This window comes from Periplaneta americana, chromosome 5 (genome assembly GCF_040183065.1).
Source record: "Periplaneta americana isolate PAMFEO1 chromosome 5, P.americana_PAMFEO1_priV1, whole genome shotgun sequence".
NCBI classification, from domain to species: Eukaryota; Metazoa; Arthropoda; class Insecta; order Blattodea; family Blattidae; genus Periplaneta; species Periplaneta americana.
Genome location: NC_091121.1, coordinates 65,854,166 through 65,873,526, shown reverse-complemented (window position 1 = coordinate 65,873,526; position 19,361 = coordinate 65,854,166). Strand labels below are relative to the sequence as shown.

Sequence of the window (19,361 nt, the reverse complement as noted above, 5' to 3'; positions counted from 1 at the left end):
GAATGCAACTGTCTTAATAAAAATGAAATTGAATCAACAAAGCCTTCTTGACTAGTAACCGTCTACAGAGTTCAATGAAGATTCCATAGTTGGCACAACTGCCATCCAGCGTAATGGTGCAATAATACATTTGAAGACAGGTTTATTTTCGTAAGTCAATTAATATTTTATTGTACTGGAGTACTTTGTTACTTATAATCTTTATATGCTTTCTTCTAATCGTGTAATAGTCAATTAAATCCCACTCGAGTTTTGATTTTCTCTAGATAAATCAAAACCTCTAGTGAGATTATTGTTGATAAGAATAACGCAGATTCTATGTTATTGATTAACGATAATAACGATGGTGATAATAACGATATTAATTATCGTGCTAATGATTGCTACAGCTACGATAATGCAAATTATGATGATACGATGATGACGATTGTGATGACGACGATAATGTAGCCACTGACGTAGCTCAGAGGTTGCGCGTTTTCCTACTGATCCAGAACTAGGCTCGGGCGTGTGTTCGAATTCAGTTTGGGATGATTACCTGTTTAGGTATTCAGAAAGTTTCCCCAATTGTAAGACGCATGTAAGGTAATGCCATGGTGATTCGACAACATGTTTCTCAATAACATCTCGCTATGAGCAATTGTTCCGTCGATGCTAAATATCCTAGTAGTTTGACAGAGCGTCGTTAAATAAACAACTAAATAAGATATAGATTGTGATGATTATGTTGATTACTAGAATTTGATAATGATTTTGTTCATTATTACAATGATAAGGACTATGATAATGGCGATTACGATGATAAATGATGATACTGATAATTATGTGACAAGTATTACGAAGTTATTATTATTATTATTATTATTATTATTATTATTATTATTATTATTATTATTATTATTATTATTATTATTGTCGTTAAAATAATGTGCACATACACCTCGCAGAGTGTAATGTTCTCACATACAGTTTGGGCGCTCAGTTGTAGTGTAGGTAGGCCTACAAGCTGTTCAGTTGCGAAGAAATTTTCTACTACTTCCAATTAATTCCCAAGTCTCACCACTTCTAATGAAAACAAACCACTTTACACGGGACAATGCAGTCCAGGAACTGGAGTTGAAATCTGGTCAGGTCCATTTAGCAATTACGTACAGTTTTCCACAACTTTCCGGTTCTCGTGGCAATAAGCTGCAAGTTGAGAGTTACGTGTTTAGTCATTACAGAGATGGAGTTCATAGGTGTTCCGTTTTTATAACCACTCTTAAATTAATTGCGCCTCGGAAGTTCTTTCGACCAATCTAAAAGAAGTTGTCACAAAAAGGAAAGATAATGATTTTAGATACAGAATACTTTCGTTCCAGATAAAATAGTATGCGATGTAATAAACTCTGTTCATTGTCTAAATCTCCGAAACTTTATTAGCTATAAGCTTGAAATAAAAAAGAAATAGTTCACAAATGAATAGGGTTTATTTATATTAATTCTTTTCCGAAACAAATCATGGGGCCTACAATCTTGATTTCTTCATATTGGTATTGGAAAATATATTTTATGAAACTTAATGTGTTAGCCATATTACCAGTTGTTCTGCATGGTTGTGAAACTTGAACTCTCATTTTGAGAGAGGAACAGAGGTTAAAGGCATGTGAGAATAAGGTGCTTAGGAAAATATTTGGAGCTAAGGGGGATTAAGTTACAGGAGAATGGAGAAAATTACACAAAACAGAACTGCACGCATTGTATTCTTCACCTGGCATAATTAGGAACATTAAAATATCCAGAAGTTTGAGATGGATAGGCATGTAGCACGTATGGACGAATCAAGAAAGCCATAGAGAGTGTTAGTTGGGAGGCCGGAGCGAAAAAGACCTTTGTGGAGGGCGAGACGTAGATGGAAGAATAATATTAAAATGGATTTGAGGGAGGTGGAATATGATGATAGACACTGGATTAATCTTGCTCAGGATAGGGACCGATGGCGGACTTATGTGAGGGCGGCAATGAACCTCCGGGTTCCTTAAAATCCGTAAGTAAGTAATGTGATAGCCAGTTTGTCCCACAGCTATTAATAGCTCTTCATAGGTTACTATTTCCTGAAACGATTTAAAGCAGGCAAGCCCAGTCGGGACAAATCTAGCCTTCAAATGAGGAGCAACAGTAACGTAGAATCTCAGAATACCATGCAGGCACACGCATAAAAGATATTCTACGTCACTGTCGGGCCTCGATTGAAGGCTAGAATTTCCCCGGCTGTGTATGCCTGAAGAGTTTGAAATATATCCAGGACATTTGGAAATACTGACTTTTTGGGAGCGTCTAACTTCTTAGCAACCCAGCATTGTATTGCAGTTCTTTGTGATTTTTCAGACTTTAGCCCTGACAGAAAAGTTACGCACCCCACAAGAAAAGAAGAAAACCGATTCCATCCACGGCACGTGCGTTGAAGGTCGAATCAGGTTCAAAGTTCAACAAGCACACGATTGCGAATTATTAAGAATCATACTACAATTTGTTTTGTATGTATATTGCAGTGTTTTTAATATGATTAAGTTATTTCACTATGCAAGTGCTTAAACGATTATAACGAAAACTGATTCTCCGTTTTCAATTAATATACAAAGCCAAAACTGATTAATCTCTAAATAAATACCAAATACATGGATTCATTGCGTAATTTATTATTTTTCCAGAGTGACTAGCTCTCTCTCTCTCACCCTCCCCTCCCTCACCCCTCCCTTTCCTCCCCCCTCTCTCTCTACCAGGCAATAAAATGTTGTACAGTTAAATGTTATATTACTAAATTAAAAAAAAAAAAAACAAGAAGAATAGTGATTATAATGTTAAACCTTGAGCATTAAGCACGAAATACAATTCTTTTAGGAAATATAAACAAAAATCTTAATGCAATGTGTCACTAAAGTAGATCTTTTGTAATATTTGAATACTCCAAGTAACAAGTAGGGCTACTATGTTCATACTGAAAATTTCTAGTCTTATTAAAGAAAGATATTAATTTTATTATGACGTAATAATAATAATAATAATAATAATAATAATAATAATAATAATAATAATAATTATTATTATTATTATTATTATTATTATTATAAAATTGTTTGAAATTATACATGTTCAAAAATTCGCTTCTACAAATGCAGTGGGGGAAAAAAAATCATTCTGAGCTCGATAAGAAATTTATGTACAGAAAGAGGAGATATTTTTGGAGTGAGGGTAGTTTTTTATCGTCCCTACAAATCGTACTTTGAATAGATTGACTATGAAAATATTTCATAAATATTAAAAACAATCGTACGATGATATTGACTTTATTTCTGTTTATACTTTGTAATTTAATTGGAACATTACAAAACAAAACAAGAAATTACACAAAATTAAAGTTCTAGAAAATTACATCAGTTCCAGTTTTAACTTACAAAAGATAATAGTGGATAATTAAATATTGAGGGAAAAGTAAATTAGAAGCAGAGGAGATAAGATTTCTTAGTGGAGTAAAAGGAAGTACAAGAGGAAATTTGAAAAAAAAAAAAAAAAAAAGACAATTTCTGAGAAGAATTGAAAATACAAGTATCAGTACAGGTATATTAAAAAGTAATGAAAGATTTGAAAGTCCTATAACACTATTTAGAAGTAAGTTCATGGAAAAATAGTATAGTTTTGTTCACGAATGTGTGGTACTTATTGAGGTATAAACCAATTTCGGAGAATACATCACACTTTTAGTAATTCACCTGCTGTCTCCTGGCAACTTGATTCACACTGCATCTTCTATATTTTGAATTTTGTCTAATTTCTTGGACTTCTTGTAAAATTAACGCAGCATTCGTATTGTTTTCTACGTACTTTACTCTACCAGAACGTTTATGTGTCACGGAACCAGTCTCTTCATATTTTTTACAAGCTTCCACAATCACGAAGGTCCATACTTCAATCCGCTTAAGCTATCTCATCTCAATGCAAGAGTTGTAGCAGCTCAATTTCTATTACAGGGTTGCAGAGCTGGGGAAGAGAGAGATAGAAGTATGGGAAAAAGTTCGTTCCCCCATCCACAAGGCCAGAGCCTACAATGACATTTCTGTGACATTTGGCAAACACACTGTTCTATTCTCCCCCACCCTACAATGACGCGAAGGGTGAAGGGAAGGGATGAGTTACGTGTTCCGGCTTATGACGTATGCTTCAATTGTAGTACATTTTTGCATTCCTGTTCTATTAGGTTAAAGGTTCACAAGTGCAATATCGAACAATTTTCCCGGACAATATACAGAGTGATTCACGAGGATTTACCGCCACTTACGGAGCTTATTTCCGAAGACATTCTAAGCAAAAAATGTCATATAAACATGTGTCCTAATCTCAATATTTTCAGAGTTACATTAATTTGAAGTTGTAAGTAAAATACCTTTTTCTTTAGTTTTAAGGGTAAAAGAATATTACAAATAGATAATGAACTATTCAGAAGTATCATTTCTTTAGCTGGCTGGTGTTCTGAAGCTAAAAATGTGTTGTTAATTGCTTTGTACAGATTTTATTTTTCAATTTTAGCTAAAAATTACATTATTCTTATGAACTTATCACAAAAATTGCTACAAATCACACGACTTTAGGAACTTGATTCTTTACACTTTAATTATGCATCCTAATGTACAGTCTTTAAGAATTTACAAGAGTGACGTGATTTTTAAGAATTGTTGCAAGAAGAATGTAATTTTGTAGTTGAAAACCGAAAAAAATATTCTGCACGAAGGGACTATGGAATTCACAAAACATTTTTTAGCTTCAGTATACTAGCTAATTAAAGAAATGATACTCCTAAATAGTTGTATTATTATTATTATTATAGTTATATTTAATATTATTTTACCCTTAAAACTAAAGAATAATTTTACAAAACAACTTCAAACTAATGTAACTCTGAAAATATTGGGATTAGGACACATGTTTATATTAAATTTTTTGATCAGAATGTCTTCGGAAAAAAGCTCCATAAGTGGCGGTAAATCTTCGTGAATTACCCTGTATAATATCATATATACGTGTTAAAAGGGTGGTAGCAAAGTAAATTGAGAGAGCATATTAATTTACTCACCAGGTTGATTCTTCCTGCGTTCATAGCAAATACAAAGAAGTTGTACATTTTGCCTGTCATCCCAGCATAAACTTGCTCGGAATTTGAACCCCCAGTTATCAGACGTAACTTTACAACATTCCCTCATTCTAGAATAACATCGTCTTCATTTCCTTCCTCTCTCATTTTTAGTTTTTATATACTGTAGATCTTAACTAGCCTATAGATTACTTCTCGATTCACAGTATGGTAGCTTAAAGCTTTCCTTCCCTCGCAGTGTGCCTCCATCCCCACTGTTTACTACATCCACTTCCACTTGCTAACAAGCATTCACGTTCTTTTTTTTACTTTTTTAACGTTCAATAACGTTTATCCATGAGCCTGCGCTAGAGACAAAATGTAAGTCGCGTTGGTGCGTAACATCGTTAAAAAGATAGATAACACAGATAGGGGGATATTATGTAAATTAAAGAGTAAATAAAGCTTTCTGTCTATCTATATAATTTCCTTTATTCCAGAATGAATATTTTACGCATTGTTACATAGTTAATGAAAACATACAACAATTTTTACTCACTCCTCATCTTCAATCATTTGCCACCTCTAAAATACGAAAGTTTCATAATTAATATTGCGAATAAAATATGTAAATGAACACGAGCTTTTTAAATCTGTGTTCAGATTTTGACTAGCTTTTGTGGTTTAAGAGTTTTGGTGCAATTTGTTAATAGTTTTGTTATATTGAAGAAGACTTACGTAGTCCGCTGTGACGTCATCTACAGGCAAGATATGTCGACGAAGAAGTACAGTATGTCAAATACATGCGCGAATATACTGCATATTTTTAAAAGTCGTGCATACAGGATGTGACAGTCTTCACCGAACAACTTTGAAGAGGAATGACAGGTCACGCAGAGAGGATCATTTTTTGTCCAGGAACATATGCTTGATGACATTTCCTTCATAAGTTATGCAAGTGTGTGCCTTAAGTCCTTATGTCTCTGTTACACTGCTGTACTTTGTGATTTGTCTGCGTGGTGCATCTTCAGTGCGTATTATCACTCAACAAATCCAACACAACCCTATCATGCTTGACAGAGTTGGATGATGAATGCTGAAAAGTTTTAAAAATGTAGTGAGATACTGTAGAGGGCATGCAATTTAACAGCTGTTGTAAATTGCCAGAATATGTATGGAAAATTAAATTTCATTTCTGTAAAAATGTTACCGGAGACCTGATTTTTCGAACGCGTAGCTCCTTAAGGACGTTTTATCGAGTATATTTCCCTAACAAAAATGATACTATATGATCTCTCATTCTTCAAAGCTTGCCGGTTAGGTTCTGTTACACCCTGTACACAAATTCGATACATAACGTTATTTAACGGTAACTTGGAACTGGGCTTCCTCTGTGTATATTTATTGATTAAAAGCAATAATTAATAAATCCATAATAAAAGCAATAAGTTTTAAAGTTATATTAATGTAAGTGATATACTTTGACGTAAAGTTGTATCAATTTCAACGTTTACTGTGAACCGCGGTATGTTTTACAATTTATCTAAATTATTATAAGTATTCAATTTTTGTCGTCACTGACACTGAATATGATAGATATTTTAGGTTTTTTCTTTTGTCGGATAGATGGGGATTTGGGCCTGACCAATTATTATACTGTCCCTGCAGATTAACTTTTTTTATAACTGAAGTTGGCTGTAAATTGGAGCGAAAATAGCATGGCCGCATGAAGTAGTGCGTCTCCTCGTGCAAATCATGAATTTCAAATGATGTGTGTAAATTGTGTAATCTAATGGATGTACGACAACATCAGATTCATGAAGGAATGAAGTCTTAAAGACGAAACATATAAAATCATAAATAAACAGGCCTAGACAAAATAGTTCTTTTGATTTAAAAAAATATAAAATCAGCTAAATGTAGTTCATAACCAACAGTATAGGAATATTGATTACAGTCAGCTTAGTAAATTATATAAATAAATATAAAGGCTAGAAACTGAATTAAATGTTTTAAAGGAATAAGAAATAGTTTAAATTACTGATAATTTCAATAATTCTTATAAAATATTGAAAATACGGACACTATTCATTAAAAGAAAGAATAAATAATAAATAATAAAAGGTAAAGGTAAAGGTATCCCCGTAACATGCCATGAAGGCATTTGGGGGGGGCATGGAGGTAGAGCCCCATGCTTTCCATGACCTTGACACTAAAATGAGGTGGTGTGGTCGACACTACGCTCTGACCGCCTTTTACCCCCGGAAACAACTCGGTACTCAATTTTATAGGAGGCTGAGTGAACCTCGGGCCGTTCTGAAAGTTTGGCAAAGAAAAAATCCTGCCACCACCTGGGATCGAACCCCGGGCCTAAAGAATAAATAATATAAATATTAAATTGCTGTAGTAGCCGTCTTGTTTGTAAAAACACTTCCTTAGACTTGGTATTAATTTAATCCTCTTGGAATGGTGTTCTATAAATTCCTGTGTCTTCAAATTTTGCTACAATCTTCTGTAAAGAACTCAAACTGCACAGACAAATTCTAAGCCATGCGGGCACGAAACTGTAGGAAAGTTGTTGAAGAACTCCGCCTAGAACTTTTAAGAAACTGGTTCATTTAGAGATGCAACGGAGTCGGGAAGACCTCCCGTCACAGCAGATGTTACATTGCTAAAGTTTCAGATGAAATACAGAATTAAGTGATGCGATTCAATATGAAATAACTTCTCCCACATGCAAAATACATTGTCTCAGACAATCCGAGTTTGAAATATTAAAGCCATTTTCACGAACACAACTTTATGAAACGCTGTTTCAAAAATATCAAATAGGCCAGCACATAAACTCAATTTGTTTAATGATCTTACTCATGTGACAGAAGGGTCATGTTTAAAAAAATGTTTTGTGAATTCGTTAATTTATTATTATATCGTATTTATATTAAACTATATTACACTACACCACACTAACTACACACTACATCATATCATATCATATCATATCATATCATATCATATCATATCATATCATATCATATCATATCATATCATATCATATCATATATCATCATACCATATCATATATCATATGAGGTGTTTAGTTTGCTAAATCAGATACATCACTAAAACATAATTTTTCAGTATGAAGGAGAAACGTTTGGAAGGAATCAAGGATTTGCAACCAATACTATTCTTTCATCATACAAATCCATGTGATGTATCTGGCTTTGGAGCATAATAGTGCTATAGCAGTTGTAGAATCATATGAATATATGAAATATAGCATTAACTCATTTTCTAAAAAAGTGATGTATCTGATTTTGTAACTACACATCATATCATATCATATCATATCATATCATATCATATCATATCATATCATATCATATCATATCATATCATATATCATATCATATCATATGTATATGACTTCATATATCATATCATATCATATCATATCATATCATATATCATATCATATCATATCATATCATATCATATCATATCATATCATATCATATCATATCATATCATATCATATCATATCATAAATCATACCATATATCATATCATAAATCTTATCATAAATCATATCATAAATCATATCATAAATCATATCATATCATATATCATATCATATCATATCATATCATATCATATCATATCATATCATATCATATCATATCATATCATATCATATCATACATTACCGGTCAAAAGTTTTCGATCAGCTATGAAAACAACTATACATTTTATTTAAATGTACAAACACATCGGAAAAACTAAATAGACCAACAAAATAAATATTTTCTCTCTCTAGCATTATGGCAATATGATAGAATATTCAAAACGAAATCCCTGTTTTGATCACAAATCCATAGTTGTGATAGGTGATCGAAAACTTTTGACCGGTAGTGTATATCATATCATATATCATATCATATCATATCATATCATATCATATCATATCATATCATATCATATCATATCATATCATATCATATCATATCATATCATATCATATCATATCATATCATATCATATCATATCATATCATATCATATATCATATCATATCATATCATATCATATCATATCATATCATATCATATCATATATCATATCATATCATATCATATCATATCATATCATATCATATCATATCATATCATATATCATATCATATCATATTACACCATATTGCCATATTATAGTATATCATATATCATATAACATCATATATTGCAGTAGTGGTAGGTTAAGGTTTACAATTATACAAACAATCGGCATTAATGGCAGGTGGAATGTCAGTGCGACATGCCCGTCGTCTTTACTCCAAAGCAAATACTCCTGGTACTTATCTCTGTCGGAGGCTGAGTAAAATCCAGAACCATAGTGCGGCCGAAAGGATTAGATTAATGGAGGAAATCCATGACCCCATTCGGAATCGAACCCGCAAACTTCCAGCTTGGAACATTACGCCTTAACGGTGAAACTACCACACGCTCATATTATATATAATGTTTTATTTTACGACGCTGTATCATTTGCTATGGTTATCTAACGTCTGAATGATATGAAGGTGATAATGCCACAAAATGAGTCCGGGGTCCAGCGCCTTAAGTTACCCAGTATTTACTCTTAATGGGTTGAGGAAAAGCCACGGAAAAAACCTCAACCAGGTAACCTGACCCAAATATTATTTGAACCCGGGCCATCTCGTTCAGGTCAGGCATGCTAACCGTTACTCCACAGCAGGGACTAATATTATATTATATTATATTATGTTATATTACATTACATTATACATGTGGAATTACATACGAGTGCACCACATTGGTGGATTATATTAAACATAAATTTCGTTCGCTAAATTAGCATGTGAACCTTTCATACTTTGCTCAATGTAAAATAAACTATCGCCATAAAATACAATTGTGTTTACAATACACGTTTACTGATTTAGGTTTCACTTTCATATTGTTTGTTTCATAATATTACATCATAACGTAGTTGTTTAACTGTTCATATCTTAGAAACTCCTGAAATTCATTTCCTGTAATTTCCCGCCACTTGCAGTGCATCGGCAGTCACTACATTTACCCAGCAGAACAGTGAACACAGCGATTATGTGGCAGTCTACTGTTCTCCTTTTGGCCCAACATTGCCAAATCTCCACTCATCATTTCTGACCAGAGATTGAATATTCACGAATCATTGCTAGTTTGAATTTCGAGCAGAGAGAAAAAAGTTTTAACATGAATGGCAGAGTCGACCAGAGCATTGCAGCGACGGGGTTCTCCTCCAGACTGCGGCGAACTCCCACCTTTTACCAATTAAAGTGACGTGGATCGGAGAAAGGGCTTACCACTATCCCAACACTACGCAACCGCGTTTAAATTTCCAAGAACTTAATGGGCTTTCTAGTGGACAACGAAGATAGAGACGAATTTCTCGGCTAGTGTGTATCGTTTAACCGTTTCTTCGTAATTGATAATCAACGGGAGGAATATTAAATTAACAGATGACAGTGAAGATATGTCTAGGAATTAATGAAGTAGCTAAGTCAGTTTTCCTTCCGATCTTCTCATTTACCGTATATCATGGCTAAGAAGTGATAACTCGTATCTAGAAAAATGATCATTTAGTTTAACTACGGTACATTATTGTTTACAATAGCTATATCATTATTGTGTTCACAAAATTGGATAGTTAACTAATATTTTATCCTCGAGTAGATGATCTTACAAAGTAGAAACATATATGAAATGTTTGTTTATTTTTGAGAGAAATTATTTTTTTAAATAACTTTCTCATTTACCTGAAAATTCATTTGTAGATATTCATATTAATTTATTCAGATATTTCTGACTTTCAACAAAACAGTGACTTTAATTCTTATGATACTCGTAATAAAGCTAGTTTAAGCATTCCGGTACACCACCTTACAAATATTAGCAGAACTTAAATGGTTTCTGGTATTAAAATTTACAATACCTTGCCTAAGGATATTAAATATACAAGCAATACTCTTAAATTCAGGGGGTATATAAAATAAATTAATACATTTGTGTCCTTACAGACTTGAGGATGCACGTGGGGGCTTTTGAAATCTTGCATAATGCATTTTATTTTTTACTTATTTTAATTTTAATGTATTAAAGTATTTTATTTGTATTTTATTGACAATGTCTATGCATATTTGCCTCTGGCAATAAAGTTTATCTTATCTTATCTTATCTATGAGGTATCACTTTTTAGCCATCGTTATGAACTATATACCACTATCCTCCTATCTCTTTTTTTTTTCGCTTTCCCTTTTTTTCTATTTCGTTTCAGTTTTTAATAAGAGTATGTTTCTTTTCCCTTGTTTATGTTTTATAAATTACTTTGTTAATCTTGAACATTGTAATTGGGCTTTGCCTGTTAAATGAATAAATGGATGGATGGATGGATGGATGGATGGATGGATGGATGGATAAATAAATAAATAAATAAACACTTGTATTTTTCTGACAAAGAAAGCAATATAAAATTACTCAATATATCACTTGCAGGGAACGTAACATTTCTTGGATCAAGTAAAAGAAGATTGGAGAGGAGAGGCATGTTTATCTCTGAGTTCTTCCGTCTCTTCTGCTGATTAATTAACATTAATCTGAGCAGAAAAATATCTAAGCAGCTGAACCGCAACATTTTCATATTAAGAAAAACTCTCCATATAGACATATGGGGCAGATTTTTCTAGAGTCTTCAATTTCCCCTACCATAATTCCAATCTTTCACTATTCTTACCATATGCGTAGAGAAAATTCGAAAATACGACGTTATATCATCTCCTACAATAAGGTCATCACCATCATCCTCACAAGTTATATTCCTACAAGAAATGTTACAGTCAACAGATTTCTTGCCATTTCTTCGCGGGATGCCTAAGTGTTCTTGTAATTGAAGATTTCTTTATAGATTCTTGCAGTGGATATTCGCTTAACACGCTGAAGCCAGTTATTTTGATAATGTGTGCAAGTTTTTACGTAGAGAAAGAGATTATATGGGGGTTTTCCCTGTTTCTCCCATCATTAACTCCATCATTTTAATAATTATCAACTGTGAACTACTACATTGCATCGTCTTCAAAATAGAATAAAGAAAATGAAATTAATAAAATAATCTTTTCAAATAGAGAACGTAGCTTTCTTAACGTCGTCACTATCAACATCAATGCCATTAACTCACTTTGTAGAGAAACCAAGTCGAAACAGTTGCACTGCAAAATTATCTCAGAAAAGAAACTCAATATTGTATTCTTACGACAAGCTACCAGTGTACTACAGCAGGTTTCCTCGAGGTTCAAATGTTTTCCCTACAACAATTCTACCATTTATTTACTATCTGTTCACAAAATGGCTGGAAAAACTGCATGTTATCATCTTCTCACAAGACAAACACAACGGAATTCCTACGCGAAAATAATGGATAAGATTTTCTCAGGATTCTTCAGTTTCCTTGTCACTTCTTCGAAATTTTATTAATAATTCTGATCGACTGTGCAGTAAACAACTGAAAAATATTATTTTGCATCATTTTCTTCAAGGATAAGCTCAGTTAAATTCCTACAATAAATTTTTCAATATTTACGGATAATTTGTCGGGGTTTTCAAACTTCCCTCAATTTTAGAAATTTCATTCCACTTACTCTTTTTATTTTAACTTCCAAATTGTAACTGCAACACAGGGTGTTAATGGACAACAACGCACAAAGCGTAGGGGGATATTAGGTGGGTATTTTGGGAAAGGAAAACCATGATCACGAAAATTAAATTAAATTGTAAAGAGAAATAAGGTTACAATTTGTATTAGAATGACTTCACATCTTCTTAGTGATCGAGAGTAACCTCACTGTTAATAAATCATCAACAGAATTTTCCAATTTTCTCCTGTGTTTTGAGCTATCTATTGTCAATTAATGTAGCAAGTGATGGTTTTGTTACTTATAGATATTAAAACTACTCTAAATAAATTTGACGTTACAAAAATGGAAATTAGTTGCACTTTTGCTGAACTTACCGACATGGGACTTATTTACGGAGAAGCAAGAGGTTGTGCTGTAACAGATGCTGCAAATTGCCAGTTCCAGCAATGTAATTAAATTTTCCTTTCACTGTAAACTTTGTTTACGGAATTTTTGGGTCTGTTCCGTACAAAGAAGATTATTTCCTTAAAATATAGCTACACTCTGTAGTTTATTTGAAAAATTCACAAGCAAAAGCACACGTAGTGCATTACGAATTGTATTTAAAGGCAATCTGACGTGAGTTTTCTACATTTTCAACATAAATATACTTTTTATTTATTTCTTTTTGTCTGGAAATATCAAAGATATTTGCATGAAATTTTTCATGTATATTTAACATAGTAGAGTGATTAAAAATTAAAAGTGCAATGAAATTGATTAAATAGTTTTTCATAAAAAATCTTAATTCTGGATAAAATGTATGAAAAATTAAAATAACATTACATTAAAGTACCAATATCTCAAAAATTTATTGAAATTAAAATTTGCATGACACTTGAGAATGATGGATTCTTCATTTTTTTTGCCAGTTTCATATAATGTAGGTTCAAAATTTGTACTCCAGATTAAAATGATTACTTTTATTAATTCTGTGCTGTTTGGTTAAAGGGAGATAAGTCATAAAAATGAGTTTCTAAATAAATGAAAATTAAACTTCGAACCCTTATTATAAATATTTTTGTACACAAATAAAACACACCAAATGCTAGTATTCTTTTGATTTTTGCACACCCGCTTGTATAATTTAACTTGTGTGTTCATCTGGAAAACAGAATTCCATCTATACAAAAAAAAAAAGAATGACTTACTCCTCTTTACCCGAACACCACAGAATTCATAATTATAAAATTTAATTAATTAATTTTTCATGTAAAACGATCTAAATATCAGTAATTTTTCGGCATAAAATAATTTTCTCCTCATTATTAATACAAGGAAGTGAGAAATTCTTCAATGTGATTAATTTTTTTTATTTCAGTTTGTTATTTAACGACGCTGTATCAACTACGAGGTTATTTAGCGTCGATGAGAGTGGTGATAGCGAGATGGTATTTGGCGAGATGAGGCGGAGGATTCGCCATAGATTACCTGGCATTCACCTTACGGTCCAATGTGATTAATATATGGATATTTGTACTTCAATGCAATGTTGTTTTCGTTTTCTAAATTTTTATCCAGAATTGAGATTTGTATTGTGAATAAACAATTTAATCAATTTCAATGTTCTTTTCAGTATTTATGAACTCTGTTATGCTAAATTTACATGAAAAATTTCATGTAGATATCTTCGACATTTCTAGAGAGCAAACACAAAAACAAAAACTATATGTTAAAAATGTGGAAAAAAACACGTCTGAATGCCCATAGTTATTGTCATCACGAATTCTAATACAAGTCAGTAACGAGACTCGAACAAGATACTTTATTTCACTCAACTCTAATACTATGTCTACTGTGTTAAATCGTTACAGAAGTGCACCAGATTCAAATGTAACTCTTTTATTAAAGATATAATGCATTATTAGTGACTGACATCACCGAAAACAACTTCGTCTATTGTTTCGTATAATTTCAAATGGTAGAAGTCAGTAGCATTAATAAATAATCTTTGGAAATTTTATACCATAACATGGAAATTTGAAACCATGGGTTCCACATCTCAAGTTGCTTGTCTATGACCCCTCTTTACTCAGTGAAAACATTGTGACATTGTTCATTAACACCCTATATGACAAGCTCACGGCCATGTACCGGCGCCAGTAGAAGCACCCCAGTTGACGAGAACGCTGGCATACTGATTTGTTCCCGGTGCTGGTCGACATATATGAGGGGTTCACAACCAGAGTGGACCAAGTCCATCTGGAATAGTTCTGAGATATTGAGTCTTAAAATTCCTGGCTCACGCTTAGCAACCTTCACCTTCCATAGGAAATGCTGCCCTCTGTGGAGTAACAAATGAGTTATGGACTTTGTTTGTTATGGCAATGAATAAATCTAAGTTTTCTTCATCTGAGATTGTATTAATCCACAAACTGATCACTGGTGGACTTGGTCCACTCTGGTTGTGAGTCCCTCATATGTTCTATCGGTTAATCTGGAGATGGTCGTGGTTTCAATCGAAGGCCATCCAGTTGACGAGACCACTGGCATGCAGAGTTGGGTAATTGTTTATACCAGCAGTTTAAAATCTTTATTGCGTCTATTGCTACATTAACCATTACATACAGAGTGTCCCAAAATTAAGCGACATAACTTCAGGCGAGTGTTCTCCATACGCAAACAATGAAAATAGTTTATATGTACAGAGATACGGAAATTCTTGGCTTTCACAACACGCAATAATAAATAATAATAATCCGTGGCGCTACAGCGCATGAAGGGCCCAGACAGACCAGCCGGCTGCTGGCCTCACGTCCACATGCCGAAGCATAGGAGGACGATCATCCAACCAGAATGGAGGTATCGTGTGGTTAGTACGATGAGCCCCCCAGTCGTTATAGATGGCTTTCGCAACTGGATTTCGCTACCTATAGTTCCTCCCCAAGTGCATCACGATGCTGGGTGGGCACCTGTCCCATACACTGGGAGAAAATTTCTTCTCCCATGAGGACTCGAAACAGCGCGCATTCCGTAACGCGAGTCTTAGGCAGGATGCCTTAGACCACGACGCCACGGCCCGGGACTTTAACGACACGTGCTAACCGCAAAGTCCTTATCGCCCACAGGTTATTTCTTGCAACATAAAATACTGTTCAATACAATGTGGTATTTGTATTGAGGCAAGAGACGGACATTTTGAAGATCTCCTCTGGGGTAGTGTGAAGAACTAAGTGTGATACCACCTGTGGTAGATAAAGGCATTACGGTTAGCACGTGTTGTGCATTTCAGGACCTATGTACATATAAACTATTTTCATTGTTTATATAGCCTACGAGGAACACATTATTGAAGTTATGTCGCTTGTTTCTGGAACATTCTGTATATTCCCGTGCCTCCCAGTCTAGGATAAAAAAAATACTGCAGTTATGAAGATATTAGTTAGAGGTCTATAGGGCGTAGTTTTTTTTTAACTGCAATTATGCAGAAAAACTTCGATCACGTCCCTACCCGAAAGTCTAATCTAAGGAGTTGCGCAGCACAGTTTCATATCCACTTGTCCATAATGTTTGTTGACTGTTAGGGAACTGCATTAGACGATTTTATCTTACTTCAGGGCTGAAAATAGGAGCATTTTGGCTCCATTCAACTAATCTCTTTCTCAAGGAGTTTTGCACACAACTACTGTCTGAGTAGAGAAGAACTTTGAATGCCTCCGTACACATACACGAGCATGTTAATTTTCTTAGGCTGCGTTAAATTTTTTCAGTGTACTCCAATCCTCTTATTACAATTCCACATTTTTTTTTCAAGAATTCATAATTGTTCCCAATCACAATAGCATAAATCATCAGAAAATCATCGACCAATATAATCTTTCGGGAAATTCCTACAGTAACTGCAGGAACCTCTGGTGTGGGCGCCTCATGAGCGAGGCAAAATCACGACGAATCGGAAAGGAACTAGTGTAGACCAGGACTCACTCTGTGTCGCGGCACGGCGGGCATGGAGGAGGTCCGAGATCGGTAGCTGCCGCTATCTAGCGAGGGGGCGTGCCGCCCTCCGCGGGGCGAGACTGGCCGGACGCTGGGCGAGGACGGGCCGGGGGTGATGTGTCCCCAGGGCCGCTGCTGCTCCGCCATGAGGAAGCGGTTCAGATCTGGCGGCTGACGCGCCACCGCGATGGACGACGAGCGGCGACGGGCCACCGCGGGCGACACGGGCAACGCCGCCACGGTCTCCGGCGAGGGTCGACTGTGGTACTCCGAGGAGCGCCTGTGAAAGGAGCGCCGGGGAACTGCGCCGCGACGCATCTGGTGTCGCTTGTAGTTCTTGGCGGCGTCGTCGCCCGCCCGTGGTATTAGTTTGTCCTCCAGCATCGCGACAATCACTTCATCATTGTCATCGCTTTCACTGATCCGCGAGAAGAAGTCCTTGAAAGTGTCTGGGAAGTTGGTGATGTTGGCCTCCGAAGGGCGCTTCAGAGGCTGGAAATGTCTGACAGAGGCCGCTGCCATCGCAACTACATGACCACGGCCAACCTGCAGATCCGGGAGCACATGTGGTCGCCTAGCAACGCAATTGATCACTGCAGCGCGTCTCCAACTCCACTCTGCTATATACGATGCCGCGCGCGCGCGCTTCGGCGCATGGCCACGACATCCTCGCTTCTTCGCATCTTTATTTATACATTTCGTATCGAACACATGTTTTGCATTAGTTCTGATTTAACATAGCTACTTATACGACACATTATTAAGTTCTGCGTATATATATATTTTTTTCCCATTACCATACTCGAGATACAACATAGTGATTTGAATGCAAGGTGCAATTTAAATGCATTTCAAATTAAAATTAACTTACGACAATAGAGTTTGGAATTTTTACATTGCTGTTAAAATAATGGAAAACTCATTTCCAAGGTTCGATTTACCTTCATTCTTAAATGAAAAGGAGATAGAGGAGGAGGGGGTAAACGGATCCTAGTAGTTGGTACAATTGAAAACAGCTCAATCTACTTGGCTGATCAAAAGAGAGACTTCTATTTTTGATTACTCAAAAATAATTTAAAATTAATATTGAAATTACACTAATCTGTAAGGGATTACTTTAATTTAAAAGGAAATTAGGCCTACATCAAATTTAAGAAAACTAACCGAAAATGTGTAATGAAATCATTGTTACAGAGATAAATCGCTTATCAGCAGATAATGGGCCTTCGTACAAATCTCGAAATAAAATCTCACCATCTGTAGTGAATATTTCGATCTCGGGAAGCATGTTTCGTAAGAGACTTGCTCTGGAAGGTTTCGTTTTAGGCACTATCACTCAAAGTACATCTAGTTCTTTATAATTCAGTTACAAATTGCTTGCTCCCTTGATGAAAATATGTTATCTGCAGTAATCTCACTAGAGGTTTTGATTTATCTAGAGAAAAACAAAACTCGAGTGGGATTTAATTGACTATAAACACGATTAGGAGAAAGTGCATAAAGATTAGAAGAAATAAAGTACTCTAATACAATAAAATATTAATTGACTTACTAAAATTCTATTTCACTAATGTTAACTTCACCAAAACGTTTGAACGGAGCCGCCATTTTTCAGTTGACTATCTATGCGGTAAACAAATGACGATCGCAAAGCATGTTTTATAGTACTGTAAAGAATTTGAAGTTTTAAATGTTGGCAAACAAAGAAAAAATGCTAGGGAAGTGATAAAAACAAATAAATGCTAGGGAATGATAAAATTGTAGCGATTTGGTTTAACATATACATATGAATATAATGGTTAAACATTAAACTAAAAACCACTCACAACGCATTCCCTCTGTTAATCAGTCTTTTCACAACAAGGCTTGTGTGTTTATTAGATCCAAACGTAACGGCATCGCAAACGTCTACTCACTGAGCAACTGAACAAGAGTGGCTAATGTTGCTACATTTATTTTACTGAAATTCTAAATCGGCTATACAAAAACGACGGTTTTATACTTCAATAATAATAATAATAATAATAATAATAATAATAATAATAATAATAATAATAATAATAATATATTTTGAGAACTTTACTAATCTCATCTAAACTGTCACAAAATTATTAAGCACGACATGGGCTGATGAAAGCCTTTCATTTTAAAATAATTATTGTTGGCTGAGGAAAACATTATGACAATTGTGTTATAATATGATTCGTGATTTCTCTTTATTATATCTGTGGACTCCTCACTTTATTTTTCATAACGCATTCACAGTCACAGCTCAATCAGCACCCGTACTAAAACTGTGTTACTGAAACAAAAGCTGATCTGATACTTCAGGTACTGTACAGCCCTGTCGCGCTCCACTCCAAGCCGATTCACTCCCTGCAGGTAGGGAAATAGAAAGTGCACATTGTACAGAGACAACTGCACAATGTGCAGAATTTTGGCATTCCTGTCCTAAGGTGTCCACTAGAGATGAACAAAACTAACTGCCGCTCTCGTTCACTGTGTTCGCTGCCTTTGTCTTCCGAGTCTCGACTCGTCATTCTCGCTGCGCTTCGAGTCTCGCTCGTCATTCTCGAAATAGCATTTGATC

General features: G+C 34.7%; 1 protein-coding gene across 1 annotated transcript in view; it reads right to left on the bottom strand.

The window, feature by feature from the left end:
• Nucleotides 1-17,350, bottom strand: part of LOC138699784 (GTP-binding protein REM 1-like) — a 405,969-nt gene extending 388,619 nt beyond the window's left edge. The window contains exon 1 of the mRNA XM_069825933.1: nt 16,760-17,350. Within this exon, the coding sequence (XP_069682034.1) occupies nt 16,760-17,293 (534 nt within the window). The 5' untranslated portion in view covers nt 17,294-17,350. The remainder of the gene's footprint in view (nt 1-16,759) is intronic.
• Nucleotides 17,351-19,361: the final 2,011 nt, after the last annotated feature.